At 35.6% G+C, this 24,407-nt stretch overlaps 1 protein-coding gene across 2 annotated transcripts in view; it reads right to left on the bottom strand.

Moving 5' to 3' along the window:
• The window catches only part of LOC145678471 (NADH-quinone oxidoreductase subunit B 2-like), a 63,568-nt gene that overhangs the window by 27,918 nt on the left and 11,243 nt on the right, over positions 1 to 24,407 (bottom strand). For both annotated transcript variants that reach the window (XM_081748647.1, XM_081748648.1), the window contains exons 2-4: positions 21,766 to 21,879; positions 21,371 to 21,471; positions 29 to 220 (exon numbers count right to left, since the gene is read on the bottom strand). In XM_081748647.1, the coding sequence (XP_081604773.1) occupies positions 29 to 220; positions 21,371 to 21,471; positions 21,766 to 21,879 (407 nt within the window). The remainder of the gene's footprint in view (positions 1 to 28; positions 221 to 21,370; positions 21,472 to 21,765; positions 21,880 to 24,407) is intronic.

Here is a 24,407-nt window from a genome sequence, read left to right as displayed (position 1 = left end):
AAAGGACTAATAGTAGTAACACACATACCTGATCATAAACCTTGCGAAGCGCTGGAGCCATCTTGTTTGTTAATGTTCCAGCCACTATTATGCAATCAGCCTGTCGTGGTGATGCTCGAAATACCACACCAAACCTATCCATATCATAACGTGGAGCGGCAATGTGCATCATCTCTACAGCGCAGCATGCTAAACCAAAGGTGAGGGGCCATAACGAACCCTGCAAAAGAAACAGAAAATATGCAGTTCACATAAATGAAAAAAGTTTTACCGTTACTCTTCGCATCCATACACGATTAAGTACAATCTTAGTGGAAGTATGTATCTTGGGGACTTTTACAAAATAACAATTATTAGTAAGATGAATATTTTATGAAAGAAGAGGAAGAAGAAAGTACAGAACATTTTGATTGATTGGGTAACTTTATGAGTTTAAGTGGGAAAAATCATAATAAAAGGAAGGAATAATTCACACTTTACGAAAGCTACTGTGAATTTGTACACAAAAAGAAAGCATTCGGAGACGCGATAGACAGTATTGGTGAAAGAAATATGAGGGAATGGTATTGATGAAAAATATTATAAGTTATAAAAACAAAGAGGTTAATTGGAGAAACGTAGTGGACAGACATTTCTAAATTCGTGCCAAGTGATCTGCGTATGATGGCAGAAAACTTATAACAAGGAATTAACGATCATGCCACTAGTGAAAAGTGTCTACGCTAGGACTTCCACTTTCTAATTTCACTTGTTATTCTAATCTGAGGATGCTGAATCCAGTGATACTATTTCTAAACACTTCCGTCCATGGGATTACGAGAAAAATGGACTCAAATTTGGGATCTATAAGGTGCTACTTATGCTAACAATAAAAGTGCCCAGGCTTCGATACATCTTTTAATTACGTTTTTTATACTAATTTGAGGAATCTGAAACATTTCTAAGTATTTGTTCATTAGGTCACAAGAAACATTACTCCAAAAATGGGATATTTATTTTTATCGATAAACTTCAGATCACTTTTCTAGGCACTTCATGGATGCGTATGTTTTAAAATATGAGGGTTGTCAGGAAGACACATTGGCACGTTAGTGAAAAAATGTCCACTAAAGTTGGCAATACTGGTAGTAACTTTCATCCATACGAGAATAACTGGGAGTAATTCGTCAGTGTTGCGCTGTCTTGTGCAAATAGCATACGTTACAAATGGTAGCAGCAACTGCGAATCCTGCCAGGTGTGCAGTGCGCAGTGTGATAAGGTTTTCGTAGGCACAAGGAAGGTGTTCATCCAAGATCCGTCCAGAAATAGCGTCTGTGTACGGGAACGTAATGAATCGAAAAAATGTGGTGAAATGGTGCTGTACCTTTGCTGAAGGTCGGTGATATTCACGATGAGGAAGGGGGAGGGGGGCAGTCCGTAATTATGGACAACCCTCGCAATCGCATTGACGCAGATTAACATACGCGAACAGGCGGGTGACAATTAGAGATCTGTGTGTTTCTTGGCATTTCAAGAAACACTGTTCATAAAGTTGTGTGCACGCTGGATCCAGAAATAACTGACTGACGAACACAAAACCAAACGAATTGGATACGCGATGGACTTTCTTACGTCTTACACAGGAAAGGAGAATGCATTCCTGGACTCTATTGTGACAGATGATGACACTTGGGTGTTCCACCATGCGCCTGAATCCACGCACCAGTCACTGCAGTGGCGCCTTACACAGTATACAGAAGCCAGAAGGTTTAATCTAATTTTCAACCCTTAGCTGATGGCAACAGTTTTCTGGGATCATCACGACATCCTATTGTGGGAACTCATGCCTCTTGGAAGAACGATTAATGCTGAAACATGCTGACAGACTTCAAACATCTTCGCCGTGCAAGCCAAAACAAACGGAGGGGTATATTGTCACGTGGAATACGCTCTATTCATGACAACGTCCAGTCTCATTTAGCCCCACTAAGGAGCTGTCTGCACATTTTCAAAGAGACGTCCCGGAACATCCGCTATAGAACCCCGACCTCGCACATAGCAACTACCATATGCTCCTGTACCTCAAGAAACATCATAGTAGAAAACACTGACGACGACGATGAGGTCAGAGAAGAAGTCACAATGCGATTCCACATGCAGGTGCCAGATTTTTACGATTCTAGGATACAAAAATTTGTTATGCATTTCAACAAGGGTTAAAACATGTCGGCGTCGGTAGACATGAGTTTAGTCTCTCCAGTTAGTAGAAAAAAATGATGCTAATACGTGCAAAGAATGTAATAATTTGAAAATATACAGTATCCGAAAATTGCGAAGACCTCATGAAATCAAAATTATAAACAAAAAGTTATTACAAGATTAACTTCAAAGAAGTGCAGACTTTGAATTGAACCGAGACAAATGACGATCAAGATATTAAAGATAGAATTTCAGATGTGGTACATTCACATTCTCTAAGTATATTGTATGAAGAATTGTGTGCTAATATACATACATAAACACTAAATTACGACCTAATGTAAATCAAGTAAATGAGTAGATGAAGTTTGCAGTATAAAGTGCCAGTGGACAGTACAGACACACATAGAATATAGGGTAGCACTAAAAAAAAGAAATTAACAGCTTGAAAAATAGTGAAAGACAAATCAAAAGGAAACCTACTGTACAAACAATCTACTCAGTCTCAATGAAAAATCGGTATGAGCCGCTGTATACTGGACAAAAAATCCAAATGGGAAAATGAAAATTGTACACTAAAGAAACCCAGCAAACAATGTATTATGATAATACACAACATCGGGCAGAAGAATATGGAACCGAATGAAAAAAAAAAAAAAAAAAAATCTCGGAAACAGCCACGCCAGAAATACATTTGCTCTATTACAGAACAAGTTAAACAAAAATTATGAGGTCTCGTGTATCACGAAATCGGGAGCTTCAATGAGTGAAATTATGCAAGGACATGAGTTTGAAAGAGAACACTAATCGTTCTGCGGAAGGAAACGATGCAACAAGAAATGAAAGCCATAAAGCAGCGGTAAATCTGTACAAGGATCGGAAGATGGGGACTAGCGTTAATATTTATGTAACAGGTATTCCACTAGACATGACTTAAAAACGTAGCTCTTGTGTTTATGCATTTAAAACGAACAAACTGCAAAATTACGAAAGTGTGCAAAGGTTACTATAACATGAAGTACGTTGATTTGGAGTATAATAAAAGAAGGAATTTCGTAAGATATACGCTACATCTAAACAATATGGGAAACGTTCAATGTGCAATAAATTTGCTGATCTCACTGTAACATCATCTGTAGTCCTAATAATGTCATACCTTGGTTTTTTGGATTGTTAAAAATTCCTAATCCGCACACATAAAGGAGAAAAGCAAAGGGTGATAAGTGAACTCACTGAACACTGAAAAAACAATGAAATATGATGTAAAAGAGATTACATACAATGTCATTAATTCTGCACATCCATATACTAAAAGTGGCAGTGTATCATTAACAACCAATACTGGTTGTGGTCTGAATTATGTTTTCTGAATGTACAAAGCCTAAAGAATAAATAATTAATTATATCATATTTTGCTTCCGAAAATTATGTAAATATTTTTTGTGTGAGTGAACATTGGAGTATAGACTTGAAACTAACGTAGACGATTTTGTTCTGGCAAACAGCTATAGTAGGGGAGAAAAAAGTGATGATGTCATGTGTGTAAGCAGATGTAATTTTTAACATCTGTTTGCATTTGAATCAATTGCACTTTTTTTTTTTTTTTTTTTTTTTTTTAAATCAGCACAAGCTAATATGTGTATGTATTTACATATCACCTGATGATATAAATATCTTCGTTGAAAAACTAGAGCCGCTATTAACACATCTAAAAAGTGGAATAATTAGCCTATGTGGTGGTTATAGTGGATGACGTAAACGCACATTTTGATGTTACTATCGAAACAAAGTGCACGTAAGTTACTAAATTTACTTAGACAATATGATCTGCATCATCAACCGACCAGAGGCACAGCATGCTTAGGTAACATATTTACAAACATAAAAGCAGAATATTTAACCAGTATATTATGCTTTATACAGCTGTATATTATGCTTTATTTTTCCCTACTTATGCTTTATAATGCTTTTTCCATAATACACCGTATGCTGTTCCTTGAGTTATATTTCATTTTTACCCATTTCTATTACATATTTGCTTTATTTTACTCCTTTTCATTACACAAGCATTAAAAAGGTATATGAAACTATTAATTTTCCCCACTAAAATCACATCAATATGGTGCATCAAGGTACGATGATACAAATTGCATCAACGTGCGGAGAGAGGAGGAATTCGATTTTTCCATTGTTACGCGTAAAGGCAATTGGCAGTTGATTTCCATCGTTTGCGGCATTGATAGCAGCCTTTGTTGATAATTCTTTCCTTGGTACAAAATAATTTAATATATTTTTCTTTGTTGTACACAGACACAAGGTTCTGCTTTATGGTTGCCCTACTGATTACGATGCCGTATTAGTCAATCTAATGAATACAAATATGGGACACTGTAAATTTAATTCTACTACCTCCAATCTAAAATTACAACTAGATACATTATAAAAAGTAACATGCAAACCTTTATTCAATCACTATCGTATATGAATTGGAATTCATTAAGTACGATAATTTCAATACCAATGATACGTTTGATCTTTTTCTCGCTAATTTCTTAAAATATTTTTGAAATATGTGGTCCAAAACGAGTCATCAGGTATAATTCAACAAAGGCTATCCACCTACATAATAGGACTTGGTATACTTCAGAACTTTCTGCTATGAAAGGTGAAGTAATGCAGTATTATAATATACATAAGCGTGTAATGAGTAGTGATGGGTAAATTCCCGGGAAGATATTTCTCGGGAATATTCTTCAAAATGGGAATTTTCCGGGAATTTATGTACAATCACAAAGAAAATTGCATTCTATTACTATATTATGATTTCAAAGTTAAATTCGTTTTTATATCAAGTATAGTATTACTATTGTCCCCAAAGGAGTCTTTAAAATGTATATTCTGAACGGTATTCTGTTATTTTATTAATACTTTATTATACGTATTTAGAGAGTACGCATAAATGTATATTTACTTACAATATGTTCTGTGCACGTAAATATGTGTGAAAAAATGGTATAGTAAGTCCATATACCTTTAAACCGCTGAACAATTTAAATTTATATGTAGCCTAAGTGGATTTTCTAAACTTCACGCTACTACTGATATTATAAACATATTAAATTTTTAAATGTTATAAACAAATTAGGTTGGGTAACTGTCAGAAGACACATGTCTCACAATATATCAACATTTGCACATACATACTTATGTTCACAATATTTCCAAGACACTGACTTTTTATAATTTTGCACGTAACACTGCCACACACGACCTTTCTTCCTAGCTGTTTCTCGAAATTTCATGCGTTAATTCACATGTAAGAGAAGTCTGAGTACTTCTTCAGAAATTCGAGTCAGAGACAGGAGACACGCCGATCTCTGTTACTAACAGTGGTTCGGGGTGTATTAATAGTACTTCATCTATATTTCTACATAATTTCTACTTACTTTAAAAACTGGTTTCTTTTCATCATTTGTAAATTAGTACTTTGCTACTTTTTAGTGCAAATGGAAATGCAACTTAAAAGATCATATTATTAGTTACATAAAGTACGGGCAACGAATTTAGTTTCTTTTAACCTCCAAATTATTTAAAACCTAGAAGTAAATCATAATAAATGAAAATAAAGCAATTAGTCATATGGATCTTATAATTTGGAAGATAAAGTAAAGAAATGGAAATAAATTCCTTCCCGGGAATTTATATGCCAGGGAAAAAACCCGGGAATATTTTCATTTTTTATTTTCCTTCCTACCGGGAATATTCCCACTGCCCATTCCTAGTAATGACGTGAAAGATAGCGAAGGATAGGTATAAGACTGAAAGGAAGAAATGTAAAACTGCCATACACGTAGTGACAGCAAAATATATTAACAAAGTAAGCAGAAACAAAAGGTAATCTGCCTCGTAATAGTGCTGTTACACTCTCCTGATACTCTAAACACTTACTTTGCTGCTTCTATAGAAGAAATCGAAACAAAGAATGGGAATACTAACATTAATGTGTACCAGTATATTAGTCAGCACAGTTCTTTTAGTGCGACTTCCATTTTCACCTATGTTAGTCCTGATGACGTCATAGAAATAGTTAAAAAATTTAAATCATCAGATCTAAGGATATACTTGACATATCTAATAACTTAATAAAACCTATCATTAATCATACTGATAAATATCTTTCTATTTGCTCTAATACTTTTTTCCCCAAGTAATCTTTCCTACTGCACTTAAAATAGCTAAAGTTATCCCTGTATACAAAGAGAGTGATCGTTTGAGTCGTCAAAATATCATCCAATATTTCTTACCCCATTTTTTTTCTAAAATTATAGAAATCATTGTAAAAATGAAATGAAATGAAATCTTTAAGTTTTACGTCCCACGTGTATGCCGGTTAGGCTAAAGGAGACGGTGATGATTAGAGATGAATGAAATGGTGGAATGAAGAAAGTGGGAGGAAACGGGAGAACCCCGAGAAAACACACGAGCATGGTGTTTATCCACCATAGTCCACAGTCCACACGGCGCGAGCTGGGATCGAACCAGGGACCTCAAGCACCGGAGGTGAACGCTCTACCACTGAGCTACCGCGCTCCTCAAATCATTGTAATAAGTCCAATTTACAAATATCTGACTCAGTAAAATATACTTCTGAAGGCTCAATATGGATTTAGACCTGGAAAATCCACTATTGATCCAGCTGTGTCTTTAATAAATAAACTATATGAAGTTTGAAATTTTTTAAAAGGGTCATCTAGTGACATTTAGTAACACATCTAGTATCTATTGACATTCTACGATTTAAGTAAAGCATTTACCTGTGTATATTATTTTTTTTATGCTATAAATTAACATATTATGGTTTTCATATAAGCAGTTTGAACTTTAAAAGAGCATAAACAGCTACTATCAACAATATACATTCAAACAGACTGGAAGCAAAATATGCGGTACCGCAAGGTTCTGTTCTGGTTTATCTACGATTTTAATAACGATAAATGATTAACTTCTTAATAACAATACCATATCAATTCTATATGCATGATACTACACTACCGAATACGAATTCAAGTTTTGAAGTGTATAGAAAAGCTGAAAGTGCATTAATGGAGGGAGTAATATAGTTTAAAACAACTAGTTTTGTTTCAAATCAAAACAGAAAAAGTAACATCTAGGTTTAATCATTATAATGATAAGAAAAAATATAAAAATACTCAGTTATATTTCTTGATATACTAGGTATAATTAGATAGCCCACTAACATTGGAACAACATGCCAAATATGTACATATATTCCTAGTGCTCTGCCTATTAACAAATCTAAAAAATAAAGCTTCTCATGAATAAATGAGAAATTCATATTTTGATTTTTTTTTCACACTGTAATAGGAAATGGAGTAACGGTAATCACGGCATTATGTCCTATTCTAGCAGAAAAAGCACTTGACGAAGAGCACTGTAAACTGTTGTTTATGAAACTTAAGATAATCACAGTAGTGAATTTCATATTTGTCAAGTGCTACTTTATACCAGGGTGGAAAAAAATAATGATTTTTTTTTTAAAAAAATCATTTTTGTTGATTTTTTTGATTTAAATCGATTTTTTTGATTTAAATCAAATCTTTCTCCTCGTAAATTACAAGCCGCGAACTGAAGAAAAACCATTAGGAATTTGTATTAAATGCTAATTATGCCATTTAAGTGAAAGTATTAGGGTTGAATTTTGAATTAATCCCCAGTTGTTAACCGCTGTTAATCCCAAACAATGTTTCTTAACCCTTTTAAATTATGGCTTTTTTAAAAAGGAAAATTATAGACTTTCAGTCAAGCAGCTACATCATCTCTATTTATCCTAGGATCATTGTTCATACCTCATTCTCTTCAGAATAGAACAGCCTTTGAAACGGTAACATTCACATTTCCCTATCATGTCCCTGAAGCGGGAAATTTTAAAAAAAAAAAAAAAAATCTGATTTTTTTTTCAAACTTTGATCCCCTCTATATTCCCTTGTGTTAACGCACACATCTCAAAATCAACTGGGAAATACTAAGGGGAGTACTAAATGTGTGCATAAAATTTCAAGCTATTTTGAATAGTAAGGGCGGGGAAAATATTTAACAATGAACTAAGAACATCCCCACAATGCCCCAGATAACCCGCATGTAATATAAAAATTTCCTCAGACATCCCTATTTATTCTAGGGTCGTGATTTGTACATTATTCTCTTCAGAATAAAAAAGATTTTCAATCGTACCATTCCAATGTCTCCATCGTGTATCTGGGGCAGAAAAATCACGGAAAAAGGGATTTTCTGTTAAAAATATCCTTTTTTACTTTTTACCCCTCTGGACCAACCCCCTGTTTTAAGATAGAGATCTGAAACACTGAAAAATACTAAGGGATGCATTCAATAAATGTGCACAATTTCAGTTTTCTAGGTGCAAAAGTAAGCCCGCGAAAAATAATATCCCCCAAATACCCCAGATTAACGTATAAAACAGGATCTCATGTAACAGTTTCCTGAAACATCCCTATTTATCCTAGGATCATGGTTCGTACCTCATTCTCTTCAGAATAGAACAGCCATTCAAACGGTACCATTCATATGTCTCCATTTGAATCGCGAGAAAAGCTATTTTGTTAAAAATATCCTCCTTTTTTACATTTTCCCTTCTGGACCCCCCTGTGTTCACGCAGAGATCTGAAAACATCTATTTAAAAAAATACTAAGGGGTGCACTGAACGAGTGTGCAAAATTTCAGTCTTTTGAATGCAAAATGTAAGCCTGCCAAATAATAATAATAGGCATAACAAAAAATATTTTCTTAAATTTATGATATCTTCGCACACTATGTCTCGACGCAGAAAGGCGTGAAAGCATATGTAACATGTTCTACAATACCTTCAGTCTTGGAAAAAAAACGAAGTAAAAAGGTTTATTGGTACTTTTTCATTCGAATAATGAAGATTCGATTTTTAATAGAATAAAAATAGGTAATGTAATTTAAAAGGTTAAGCATTAAGGAAAAAGTATAGCAACGTTTATCAAAATGTCACTTTTTTCACAAAAGTTACTGATATTTGGTAGGGGCATATTTTTTTAAAAAATGGAACTAGCTAGAGGCACGAAATACATAAATTTCGCCTAAAGTTATAAATCTTTAAAAAAATCGGAGAGGGGATAGGAACTCTTCTAAATACGCCCTATTATCTGGAAACAAACAAGCAGACGCGCACGCGAAAGAATTTTCGTCTCAAATGTCGCTGGTGATTTCACCGTTGGAATAGTTAACGATTTGAAAACCCAAACCCATTGTTACGAAGAGAAGAAAGCAGTATTGCTTCGTTATCCGTTCAAAACGGGATTTTCCCTAATCATCCTGTGCATGACACTTGTTTTCATACTATGCTGTACATACTGTACATTTGAGTCTCATTGTATTATGATTATTAACTTCCGTAACCGAAATAACAGAACAGAAACGGGATTTTATTTATTTTCACTTTAAATTGTTTTATTTCCGAATTTGATCTAAATCAGCGATTTTTATTTAAAAAATCAAGTGATTTAAATCTTGATTTAAATCGTGATGTAAATCAGACTGATTTAAATCAATCCACCCTGCTTTATACTAACCAAAAGCTTACAAATAAAACACTCAGGGAGGAGGTACACCTTGTCTCAAAAAGGTTGAGCGCATTCTTTATTGGTGTTTTGAGGCAAACATTTTCTAAGTCCAGCTTCGGGTATCTTCGGGAAAAAGTAAGCCAGGTTCGAACCTCCAAGCCAGCCTTTGCAATCGGGAAAAAGTTTGCAGATGTGTTTTTCTTCTTTTAAATATAATAAGACTTGTTACCAAGTGTTTAAAAAAGCAACATTGATTGAAATACTTAATGATACAATATTTCGAAACCTTTTATTAATATGAGCACATGCTTGTTTGTCATTTAGCTCTCTATACGTAATGGAACATTTAAATACGTTAAAGAATCTTTCCATATGTAAAAGAATGCTCAAAGTTAAGAAATAGAACATAATTATCGCCTGAGTACTAAAATAAAAGTCAAAGTAGAACAGAAACAGCGTTTGTAATGGATATGAATGTCATAATTATCTTGAGATCCGTTATACATCGCTAGAAGCTTAGTTCTAGAAGTCCTTGTGTTAGCTCATTGGTAAGCTGTCGGATTTCAAATCATAATGTTGTGAGTTCGATTCTCATCTGGGTCAATACTTTTTTTAAAATTATATTTTCCGCAATGCATGAAAAATTATATAAAATAATTACATTAAAATACATAAGTTGTTTATAGATAACATAATAATTGCAGAACATAGTAATTATTATGTTTAAAATATAACATCTGAGATAATTTTCACAGTAGGTCGGTATTATATATGAGGATGTAAATACAAGTTAAGAAACTCGTTCAATAGCAATAAATAAATCATGTAGTGTATTTATTTGCAGCTATTTGTCATATAGAGAGTAATTCTCGACATTCATAATACAGAATGTCATTTATGTTCTTGAAAAGTTATTCGATGCATAAACAGAGGGTATAAACAGAAAATCCAAAGTCGGAACGCTCGCAAAAAAAATTCATGAACCCCAAAGGTCACGTGAGCAAACTGGAATTGTCCTTATGAAGCATGCCACAGCAGAAAGTCTTTACATAGATTTTCAATTCAATTCCTGATATATGCTTTTGCAAGGCGGAAGTGGTGATGGCTTGAGTCGCCCTCTCTCGCTCGCTCGCTCGCTCACTCTCTATTTATACAGAATATAAAAGTGGATTTATGTGTGTGTTTCAACATAATTCTGAAATATCTAGAGCAATTTTAACTATATTTCTTACAGTCTGGAAAAAGAGTACTGTCGGGATACATATCAAAAATGGTAGAAACGGGTCGATATTAGTATAGAATCCGTAGTTTCGTGGTCGCTTAGGTGAATAGCTCTACTTTCAATTCAAGTCCAATTAAGCTCCCATTAGCACCCAGGGTGGTTACGTAGCGACATAAAGATATCGAAATCAACCGATATTAGAATCGAATCGTAAGTTTTCGGCGCCGCTAACAGTGCAGCATTTCCCATTAGTCCACATTAGTCCCATTGCCTAGAGGGCAACATATTTGCAGAGTGCAAATTTTAAAACTTGAGTAATATTTTAATTTTTTCCGTATGAAAAAGTTAAAAATCATGAGAAAATATACTATTTCACGAAAAATCCTCTTTTACTATTCTAATATGTTTAATAATAGCGTAAGAAATGTAATAGTAATTCAGAACATGTTTCACAATTGTTATTTTTTGTTACATAGTTGTAGCTGTAGCATGTAGTGAGTGGAATTTAACTGTAATAAATTCACTAATTAACCATATTCGATTTAAGTTTTATTTTTAAGTTCGGAATGAAGGGGCGGAGAAATATGTAGTTACTGGGGGCATCGAGCTTTTCAACATTTTACTTTCAAGATCTCCATTTTTCTTTTGTAATTTGTTCCTAATAAAAAAAGTTCAGTCACTTTTGGATTGTCATAGGATAGTAGGAGTTGGATTTTGGGATGCAGCCTGTGAGATTCTAGAGGAGCTAACTGCTTGAAAAAATATTTTTGAATCATCTGTAACATATGAAATAAGGATATGTATCATAAAAAATTGAAAGTAACTATGTCTGCGTAATCATCACGGTCAAATTGCAAAGTCAAATGAATTGACGTTTGGTATATAATCAGGCTCCAATCCCAACTGGGAAGTTATCATACGCGTGTCACTTTCATTATAATACATATCCTTAGGGAGAGTAGAAGTCCGAATTTTTGCGAAAAATTTAGTATCTCACAAGCCGTTCAACTGAGAGCTGAAATTCAGCATATAACTCTTTATTAAAAATAAAGAGAATATGCCCTGGCATTTTTTAAAATTGTCTTTTATGAGCGGGGGGACGGGTGCATTTTCTATATATTGGAAATTGGTAGTGGGTTGATTTGTAAAAATAATCAAAAACGATTGATATTAGTTGAGAAAAAAATTGAGTAACGCAAACTAAAGTTCTTTTTGAATTTTATACCCACTGCTTTCTATTTATAATTGCTGAAGCTGGTGTTTAATATATGGAGCGTTCCGAGCATAAGGCAATCAAGCAATAAAGTTAGAGAAAAATGGCCATAAAATTTGTATTCTAAACTTAATTACATGGGCATTTTCAATTAGTACGGCAGGCTTAATTAGATCGAAAATTAGTTTCTCTCTCTCTCTTTTTTTTTTTTTTTTTTTTTTTTTTTTACGTTGGTCTACTTTTTCTTGATTCGAAACTTTTAAATTTCACCCTATTTTCTACTGAAATGTGTCTGTAAGGCAACAAAGAAATAATTACATATGATAAATTTAAATTCATTTTAATTCGGAAGATGAGAAACACTTTGCCATTATATATCGTAAAGGTCAGATCCACCAGTATTGTAACAAAGAGGTGCTTGAGCCAATGACGGTAGAAATTCAAACTCCGATAAGTGATAATTTCACAGTCTTGTTTTATTACAAGTGTAATCTCTTTAGTCAATGGAGAGGAGGACGTGGGTCATCGGTCAGAGTTGATGTCGATGGGTTTTGGTGGGTCGGAGTTGGTCGCAATGGTTCAGAGTGGTTCATAGTTGGTGGTGGGTCAGAGTGGATCACGATGGTTGATGGGTCAGAGTGGGCCAATGGGTCATTTGGGTGGTGGGTGATAGTGGGTCATGGTTTGTCGTGGATCAAATTTTCATTGACCCACACCATCTCTGGTTAAAATTGTACCAAAGATAAGAGGCACCGAAGATGCATGTCGGCTATTATGCTCAAATTTTGCGCATGGATAGTACTCCACCAGAAAGCAATAAATCTGAAACGGTTCACGGTATCACCTCCTAGAACTCGAGATGTAGGGGTTTGTCTGATTGGCTAAATTAAGACGTCAATGATTTATCCTTCAACAACCAAGCTTTTTATGATCGTTTCCGTGGGGAAGTCAGAAGAATACGTGTCTAGTAATCGTAATATTGATAGTTCGCGTCCACCCCGGGGTATTTGTTTTGTGTTTTTTTGATTCACCTAAATATAAACAAATCACACATATAGGCATTGTAACATATTTTGGGCGAGTAATTTTGTGGTTCGTTGGCGTTTCATCGCGTCTCTGCCGCTGGTAGTAAAGTTTTCAAAATGGAACTTGGGCCATCACGGATCGTCGCTGCGGGGCCACCAATTTCTGGCGAGAGGTTAATAGTTGACCATCTGTAGTCCACCGACGCTTACAGCTTAGGGTAATGAACGATGTCCTTGCCTTGTAGACTTCATGACTACCGACGTCGGCAGTCAACTAGCTTTTATTATTCCTTTACTAACCATCTATCGTTCATGTTTGTACACGGTGTTGTCATAATAATAATAATAATAATAATAATAATAATAATAATAATAATAATAATAATAATAATAATAATAATAATAATAATAATAATAATAATTATTATTATTATTATTATTATTATTATTATTTGTAGTAACAGTAGTATAATTGATGATAGAATAATTATTGTCTATGTATTGTCTAGGTAGGACTACACACAGGATTTGGCTCGTTTTGGTTCGACTTGACTCTAATCCGAGTCGAGTTGGAAGATATTTTTCGCGCCGAGTCCAAGAGTAGACCTCAAAGATGTCTGTTTCGAGTCGAGTCGAGTTTCAAAGAAAAGTCGTTCGTGCCCATCCCTACTAATGAGAGCTTAATCGGACTTAAGCGAAATTGAAAGTCTCACTATTTATCTAAGCGACCCCGAAAACTATGAATCTAATATCGATCATTTTCTAGCAATCTTTTATATGTATCATCCTCCCATTCACCATAGGTAAAACGACAGCACTCTTTTTGAAACTATAAGAAATGTGGTTAAAATTACTCTAGGCCAGTGGTTCTCAATCTAATTCCTATCACGATCCCCTTTTATCACACGCTCTTGCCAGCGACCCTTTTATAATTTGTTTTATAATAAGCTTGTGTGGGATTTTTAACATACCTATTTCTATAATAGTAGAATCCATTTTTTGTTTATAGTGAACAGTGCCATGGAAAATCATTGCCCGGGGCGAGAGTATAGTACGATGTCACCGTATATATGAGTGACGTTGACAGACTAGCTACGAAGCGCCACCATGGTTGGCACGAAGCTCAATAACATTTTCAAAATAAACCCTACCTTTCCTTAATTTTGAGCACATTTTATTACGTTTTTCCTTCTATTTTACACATGTGCACATGCACTTTCCTAACATGAGTAACACACTTCCTCCGAAATGTGTGGCCCCTTTTTTCGGCGCCCGGCACTGACAGTGGATACAGTAACTGTAATATCTATATTCCCAACCACGAAGGTGCTGGTTCAAGATGGATATTAAACTCCTTCATTGAAGAGGCCATTAGCGTATCCAATCTAAGCCCACAACTTCTTGACCAAATAATAGAATGATCATGCGACAAGTCTTTGTAATTGGTTTTCTGTAACGAAGACTTCGACAAGTTCTGCCTGATGAGGAGAGAAGAATATACTGGTCTGGTGATTGCTGCTTTAAAAGTAATAATTCCATTTGCTATATCGTACTTGTGCGAAAGTGTGTTTTTTTATGGTAAACATAAAAACAAAGATAAGAAATCACTTATCAGTTGAAAATGGCTTGATAATGTTCGTCGTGAATATTGAACCGGGCATTGCTGCACTAGAGAAATTACACCATGCTTAGGTATCTCATTAGGTTTTAATTTTAATTGTATTTCAATGTGCAGGTTTTGTTTCATGTGTATTTTTCTAGTATTTCTATATACAGTTCTCATTAGTTTTATATCATACCTCTTTGATTTAAATTCATTTTTAAACAACTCTACTAACTAACTAACTCTATGGCCTATGGAACCCGGAGGTTCAATGCCGCGTTCACAAAAGCTCTACACTGACTTCTATCCTTAGCCAATTGGATCCAGTTTCTACTTTGTATTCTTATCTCAGCGAGATCCATCTTAATATTGTCCTCCCATCTGCGCCTAGGTCTTCCTAATGGTCGTTTTCCGTTTGGTCTTCCAGTCAAGACTTTGAAAGCGTTTCTACTTTCTTCCATTCTAGCTACATGACCTGCCCACCTAAGCCTCCTAGACTTGACGACCCTAACAATGTTGGGTAACCGTATAAATTATGTAGTTCCTCGTTATGAAGTTTCCGCCATTCCCCATTCCCGTTCCTCTTGGGTCCGAATATTCGTCTAAGGATCTTGTTCTCAAATACTTTCAGTCTATGTTCTTTCCTCAGAGTAAGCGACCATGTTTCGCAACCATACAGAACAACAGACATGATTATCGTTTTGTATATTTTAAGCTTCAAATTTCTCGACAGAATTCGCGACGACAAGAGACTTTGAACCGAATAGTAACACGATTCTACACCCTTTGAAAGTGTTCAGTAGACTTATTTTTTTATTGTTTTTTACAGTGTGTATAAAAAAAATAAAAGTATGCCTATCAGAACAAAATTAAAAATAATATTTAAAAATAATTTCTGGTATTAGATTCTAACTATATTTATCTCTTCCGCCTATCTTCGCGATCCCCTAGGGGCCGCGACTCCCAGGTTGAGGAACCCTGCTCTAGGCATACATTAGTTATGATGGAACATACATACATACACTTTTATATGTATAAATGCAGATAAGAGAGAGTTGAGAGAGAGGGATTAAGGAATTACCGCTCTCAATCTCTTCACTTTACTTTTGCGATTCGTGAATTTCTTACGTGACAGTTTGGGGCTAGCTAGTTTTTTGTCTTGAACCACGATCCGATTTTCGATATGCTCTACCTAAATGCTGTAATGCGAATATTGAGAAGTTATCTGCGATGAAAGTAGCTGCAAATAAATACATTACATAACTTATTTATTGCTATTACACGATTTTTTAAATTTGTATTCAATATTCACACATAACACACCGACGTTCTGCGAATACCTCAGATGTTATATTTTAAAGATAAGAATTACTAATGTCGTGAAATGATATGAATATATATATTCAACTGATATATACAACTGATGATATGAATATATATATTCAACTCATATATACAACTGATGATATGAAATTATATATACAACTGATGAATTGTAATGAAACTATTTTACATAATTTTCATGCGTTGAGGAAAGTAGAATATCATAAAAGAATCTCACCTGAACGGGTATCGAACTCACGATTTAAACGCTCGGTGGTGTACCACTGAGCTAACATGACCGCTTTTCGGAAGCTGCTTCTGAAATATAACTGAGCTCATACGTAAATGCTCTTTTCCGTATGGAAATCACAATGACGAAACGAGAGTGTGAATACATAGTCTCGAAATATTGTATCATTAAGTATTTCAATCAATGCTACTTTTTTCTACACTTAATACCATTTCAATATGTCTTATTATATTTAACAGAAGGAAAAACGTATCTGTACATCTTTTCCCGATTACTAAGGTTGGCTTTGGAGGTTCGAACCAGCAGCTTTAGTTTACTGTTTTCCGAAGATACCCGAAGTTGGAATTCGAAAGTGTTCATCTCAAAACAGCTATCATCATATCGCTCAATCTGTTTGGTATATGGTATATGTTATATGGTATATGGTATAGTCAGTATAACAATTCATTCTATAGACAGCTTTTCGTTTGTATTAATATTCCTTTATAAAAACTGTTTTTAATATTATTATTACGGTGCACCATTTTCAGATTTCTTTCGCGAGTCGTTGACCAAGTCGTTCGCCACCAGCGTTGCCAGACTCACAGCTCGGAATTATTCCAAAACCTGATCGAACTTATGCTAGATTCGGTCAAATTATGCTAGATCCTCATAATTACTAATTCAGGAGTTAAAAAAAAACGAAGTTGAGATACGATAACGTAACTTAAAGTACACAGAGAGCAAGAATGCATGGATAGAACTCAATACTTCACGCACCAAAATTTTAACTCAACTAAATTACTGCAGTCGTTGTCAGACTCAATGGCGTATATATCGTATAAATGAATGCAAAGTTTTTGTTTACATATTTTGAAAGAAAATTATTTCGCAGCATAAGCGGAGTTGGGAATCGTCTGCTGAGGGGGGGGGGGGAGATTTTTGGTCGGTCTCGGAGCTGTCATTTCAGGAATAAATATGATCATGAAGTCAGAAATAAAGATGGTGAAGTTGTCAAAAAGTTGGGGGGAGAATGGCCCCCATAGCTCCGCCCATGCCTCGGAGTTAAAGGATTAGAAAACCCTGGGTGGAGCCACAAAAAAGCCCAAAGCCGTTCCGAACTTACTTCGGAAAATAAGACTGCCTGTATGGTTTATCGAGTGTATGAATCAATAGAAGAGGATATATTTCTGCCGTTCTTTTTCTTCCCACGACCAACTTCTTTCTCATCTCCAGGTTTTACGGCTTTTTGATAACTTGCTGAAATTGTGCTAGATTTGGGCAGGATGCTAAAAGCAAGATGCTAGATGCTAGAGACATGCAAATTATGCTAGATCTAGCATCATTATGCTAGATCTGGCAACGCTGTTCCCCACAATAGGCGTGTCGTGCAAGTAACCAATCACACGTCAGGTACTAGCTTTTACCTATTGCTTCCTTCTCACAGCTCAGAACATTGGTAACTATGGATAGACGTACAGCAGTAATTACTTTATAGGAGTTGGAAGGTTATTCTGCAACTGCAGCTAGCAGGCGAGTAGGTGTCCCGGCCTCTACAGGAAGGCGATGGATACGGAAATATGGTGCTACAGGTCAGACTGGTAATTTACGATCTCCTGGTCGTCCGCATATGTCAACCGAAGCCCAAGATGCGAGATTAGCAAACGAAGCCCGGTTAGACCCACTAAGGACGTCTAGACAGCTAAGGGAAGCTTCTCTCTTTCCTGGTAGTAAGCATACAGCTCTGCGAAGGCTTCGTCATGCTGGGTTACGTGGCAGTGTTGCTGCCGTGAAGGAAAAACTCTCAGACGACCACAAAATTTACCGTCTCGCGTTTACACAGGCGAATGTGGGTCTCAATTGGGAAAACGTAGTTTTCTCAGATGAATACATATTCACAATATCAAAGGAGGGACGCCGTTTTGTGTATCGTCCGAGAGGCACCCGATATGACCATGGATATGTGGCTGCTTGCAATCGCAGTGGCCATGTATCTATTTTATGTTGGGGTTGGATTTCCAGTCGCGGAGCAGGACAGCTTCATAGAATTGAAGAACATCTGGACAATGCTCAGTACTTAGACATTATCAGTAGTATCATGGTGCCATCTGTACGAGTATTTCAGCCTGATGGTGTAATTTAGTTCCAGCAATACCAGTCGCCAAATACATACTTCCCGTGTGGTTCAGGAATGGTTCGCAGGGCACCCTGAGATTGATTTAATCGACTGGCCGCCTCGTGGAGCAGACCTCAATCTCATGGAAAATATGTGGGCAGAAGTGAAGCGTACTCTAAGGGAAAGTTGGCCTGAGGCAGATCCACCAAGAACTCAGGATGACCTGTGGCATCTTGTTTCCGAAGCATGGCTGGAGGTAGGGGAAGGAGATAGATTTGTCACCCATGTAATAGATTCCATGCCCAGAAGAAAGGAGCGTGTAATAAATTCAGAAGGGTCTTGGACACAATATTAATGTACCCGCCTTAACTCCCGAAAACAGCCCTTTTCAGGGCTACCTAAACGCTTCTGAAAATATTTCTAGAAGTAAACCACTCCTTGTATCCGATTTCTGTGCAATCCTACTAACAAAAGAATGATAATTAGCTGTAGGCTTTGAATTCAAGACCTCTTTAGTGGCAAGTCCGTACTCTACCAGTGAGCTAACATGAACACGCAAACCCAACCTGAAGAAACACGACTTTCAATTTCTGGTATTCGATGACAATGATGCTCATATACTTTGCAAATGTTGTATTCAACTTGGGATATTCCGCAACACACACACACACATAAACAAAGCGAAAGAAAGAAAGAGAGAGAGAGAGAGAGAGAGATGAATACACAAAAGCATATTCAACGTATTCGAATGAGACTCTAAGTAACGACATTCCGTTCTAAAGAGAATTTGTGTTTCTTCCCGTGACGTTAAGGGGATCGGGAAAAGTTATGTGTCCTGAAGCAGGATACGACTTTGGATACTCTGTTTATACACTTTCTATATCCGTAGGAATATACTGTATTTCACGAATATAAATAACATATTGTAATGAGAATATTGAGAAGTTAAATCTGTATGAAAAATAGCTGCAAATAAATACACTACATAACTTATTTATTGCTATTAAACGATTTTCCTAACTTGTATTTAACATTCTCATATATAATATCGACCTACTGTGAAAATTATCTCAGATGTTATATTTTAAACATAATAATTACTATGTTCTGCAATTATTATGTTTTATATATAAACAACTTATGTATTTTAATTATATAATTTTTCATGCATTGCGGAAAATATATTTCTTTAAAAAAGTACTGACCCAGATGAAAATCGAACTCACAACCTTATGATTTGAAATCCGACAGCTTACCAATGAGCTAACACAAGGACTTCTAGAACTAAGCTTCTAGCGATGTATAACGGATCTCAAGATAATTATGACATTCATATCCATTACAAACGCTGTTTCTGTTCTACTTTGACTTTTATTTTAGTACTCAGGCGATAATTATGTTCTATTTCTTAACTTTGAGCATTCTTTTACATATGGAAAGATTCTTTAACGTATTTAAATGTTCCATTACGTATAGAGAGCTAAATGACAAACAAGCATGTGCTCATATTAATAAAAGGTTTCGAAATATTGTATCATTAAGTATTTCAATCAATGTTGCTTTTTTAAACACTTGGTAACAAGTCTTATTATATTTAAAAGAAGAAAAACACATCTGCAAACTTTTTCCCGATTGCAAAGGCTGGCTTGGAGGTTCGAACCTGGCTTACTTTTTCCCGAAGATACCCAAAGCTGGACTTAGAAAATTTTTGCCTCAAAACACCAATAAAGAATGCGCTCAACCTTTTTGAGACAAGGTGTACATACGTATATACTAGACGATGTAAAAAAAATTATGTGACCTTTAGTAGATGGGCCAAAGTAAGAACGTTATTTAATTGTAAGGCCGAACTTGTTTAATCAGCTAACAACCTCTACACAGTGGTTGCCGTTAAAGACATAAAAAGAAGCTGTATAATTGGATAATTTCAAATTCATTTTATTCCATTGGAGAGCTCATTAAATGTACAGAAACTGTGTTGTAATTTTCATCGTGTTATTTCAACTATTATTATTACGAAGTTTACTATATTTAGTCACTGCACTACTAGCCATCACTTAATTGTGTACATTATTATTGATTATTATTATTAGTGATTATTAATCCTAATTATATACATACTAATTGGACTATTAGTACTATTATCTACTACCATACTATTATCTATTACTTGTAAAGCTGAACGACATAAAATAATTCTATTCTATTCTATTGAACAAATGTTTGGGCAATTTTATCTTTTACTACGAGTTTTACAGGCCAGAGTTTATTAGGTGGCAGTTATGTGGAGAAATAGCTTTCGTACCAGTGTACTCTTTCTTTGCGTTCAACACATTTTTTGTACATCTTATTTTCGTTTATATTTACTTTCCTGACAAGCCTCGTAGTTTCATGGATTCGGTATCCTCAAATTAGCAGAGAAAGCGCAATAAGAAATTTATCCATGTGTGACACTTTGAATGTATTATGTGAATACTTCATCACATTTAGGACAAGACTGCATCTTCGCCCACCTCTTAGCTTTATATGTTAAATGAAATTGAAATTTAACGTCACTTTTCATTGCACTTTTACATTTTGAAAGGAATTTCATGTTTTATTACAAGTTTTTGAAAGAGTTTTATCTTTTGCTACAAGTTTTAAAGGTTAGAGTTTATTGTATTTCCTTATAAATACACTAAGATTTTCCGTTGTGTTTACACCAGCATTATTTACACATAAACAAAACAAGTTATTACTGTATGTATTGATATGAATTATTACAAATTCACAAAGAAACATATATCCATTTGCGATGTAACAGTATAAACTAGAATACGAACTATTTAACTCACCTTTCTTCCCCAATTCAGTAAATCATCCAGTCTTGCTAAAGCATATTCTGCCCAATTGCTTGTATCTTGAAAAGGAGAATAAGGCTTCCTCTTTACCACCTCTACAACAGCAAATATAAAATCTATATTAATGATGGTTTTCAATGTTTCAATTTTCATTAACTTTATTGAAAGCACTGATGTCATGAATAAGTAACCAAGTACATAAATAAAAACAACTTAGTTTCATAAATAGAGAGAGAGAGAGAAATTAATTACTTATATCTATGAGAGCATTGAATATTGTGAACACACATTATTCAACTATAAAATTTTGACTCACATGAAGCTTTATAAGATCATAAAATTGCTTTTTATTTTCTTAAATGTAATTTTAAAATTTTATTATGGCCTACCTTTAGTTTGAGTCTGTGGCACAGAAGCAGCACTCCTTAAATTCAGAAGTGATATAGCTCCTCCTCTTAATAACGGTGCCGTAATTGCAGAGTTTTGCATTACAACTGCCTTTACTGTAAGAAAAGCAATAGGATTTAGGATTTAGATTTCTGGGCTTTCGGCATCTAAGGCCATTTAGCCCGTCACGATTTGAGGGATGACGTCCCTCGGCGAGCACACAATCCGGGGAAAGGGAAGGAAGAAAGGATTGAGGAGGGAAGGAGGCGGCCTGGGACCTATAAGTTGGGTACCACCCCGGCATTTGCCTGGTGTGAATGAGGAAAACCCAGGAAAACCTCATTCAGGGTGGCTGGCCTGAAAAAGCGTGTTACACTTTTTCGACCGAATGACTGTAAGAAAAGCAATATATTATTAGTCTTTTAAAGGTAATGCAATGTATATATCCATTCTATGTTCGATTATACGTGACATTGTAGTTATGTAAATTGGATGACAATATAAATTTATAGTTATCAGTAATACGCTGATAAACGTTTAATGCACCACTTCACGTAAAGTGCAAATACACTTTACATCAGCATTACAAGATCTTCGATCAGAATTCTCTTTTCTTTTGATTGCATTGACATTCTTAAGAAATGAACCACTGGAAGTATTCATCACAGTAGACATCATAATATAAATAAATAACTTGGGGATAGCATTTTCAACTTCCTCCTCCTCGAATTTCAACGACCTCTATAAACTGTCCCATTCTACTTTTATCTGTATACAGAAACCGAGTTAGTATCCTTAATATATATATATATTGCAATGCTATGTAGCAAAAGTAACATTTCTGATATTTTGATTACAGAAGAACAAATTTTTCCACCACCTGCACTTTACGGCTTAATAGGCTTGTAAGCATACCGTATTTTTATTATTTTTTTTTTTAAGCAACCGATGCAACATTAGATGTAGATATACAGCTTAATGCGGAATCGGTACCACATATATTTTCAGTAATCTGCAACAAAATTGTAGAGCCAGTTAACCACGAGGCAACTCCGTTCCACAAGAGCTATAACTACGCGTTCAGGTACTGCCGATTAACACTTTTTCATACTTGAATACTCTTTTAGCACTATAAGCGCGATGGAGGTTCAACTAGCCAATTTTATTTTTAGTTACTTTTCGACGTTATCTCCTAAGTGCATGACATACATGATTTTCACTTAGTTCTTTAACTGATGGCTGTCAATACTACTGCTTATAAAGAATTTGATCAACTTCCTTACAGCTATGACTAGTAGCAAGTGAAGAGGGAAATTAAAGGAAATCTTTAAGTTTCACGTCCCACTATTACGCCGGTTAGGCTAAAGGAGACGGTGATGATGAGAAATGAATGAAACGATGGAATGAAGAAAGTGGGAGAACCTCGATAAAACCCACGGTGTTCGTCCTTGCTTGAGCGAGGATCGAACCAGGGACCCCACGCACTAGAGATGAACGTTCTACCACTGGGCCACCGCGGCCCTACGTGAAGAGTGAAAATCCTTAGTTATTGCACTTACATGTGTGTAACTAGAAACAAGCCGTACATCCCTAGAGTTTAAAACAAAGCTGACGGCAGTATATATATATAAACAATTTAATGGAAACATCTGGAGTTGGATAGGTTGGAAATGGTCAGGCGGAAGCCGATTTATGGTAGGTGGGTCTAGGACAAACTCTGTATAACGTAAAAAGCAGTAGAACGCCAGTGTGCAGTGAACTGAGCAGATGATGATAGTGAAAAATGGGTGATTTCTGATTTCCAAAGAGGACACATTATTGGTGCTCGGTCACGTGGTTCCAGCGTGATGACAGTGGCAAGTGTGTTGGGTGTGTCCAAGGTGATCAAGGCCTATAAAGCTCACGAAAACCACATCAGGGAAGAGGAATAATGTCGGAAATAAAACCCTCAGTGACAGATGCCACCAAGCATCACATACCACAGCCTGCATCGACAAACATAGTCCACTACGAGTTACGAGAGATGGAAATACAGGGTCAGGTTGAACGTCTGAAGAGCTGAAAACGCACGACTGAAACGCCAATGGTTTCACAAGTTCCGATGTTCGTAATGTATGTGGTCTCCCTTGTCGCGGGCGATCTTTCACAGTTCCAGTCTCACAAAGCGCTGGTTAGTGCGATAAACTTTTTTTTATTTACTAATTTGCAGCTTCTGGAGGGTTTTGAAAATCTCCCCTGGTGATTTGCCTACCTTGTGCAAAGCTATCACGGCCACACGATTTTCATACTCTCCCCATTCTCCTTTGAACGCTAACAACTGACAATTTTGCACTTTTTCAGCTTATCCAGCAATGACTCACGCTTCACGATGGCGTTTTTGACGTCGCTCGCTTGTACGGGCGGAAGTACAGCCACCCTCAAAAGTAAGACCACGACGAGTAAAGGTTACAATATGGATAAAGATAGTTCTGTAAAGCAAACTTTCTTTCCATTATGGCCAAAATTATCACACAACTTCAGGAAGTTGTACAAAAAACCAGGATTTTAAAGCAGCCCTAAAATCTTCTACGTACGAGATTGACCAATTCCATTTCAAATCGTCCAGGTAAACCACAATTGGTCCCTATCATAGTCTCAGATTTCA

The sequence above is a fragment of the Thermobia domestica genome, chromosome 2, assembly GCF_964235325.1.
Source record: "Thermobia domestica chromosome 2, izTheDome1.hap1.1, whole genome shotgun sequence".
Taxonomy (NCBI): domain Eukaryota; kingdom Metazoa; phylum Arthropoda; class Insecta; order Zygentoma; family Lepismatidae; genus Thermobia; species Thermobia domestica.
Note: the sequence above shows the minus strand (reverse complement) of the source record. Positions and strands in the feature narration are given on the sequence as shown.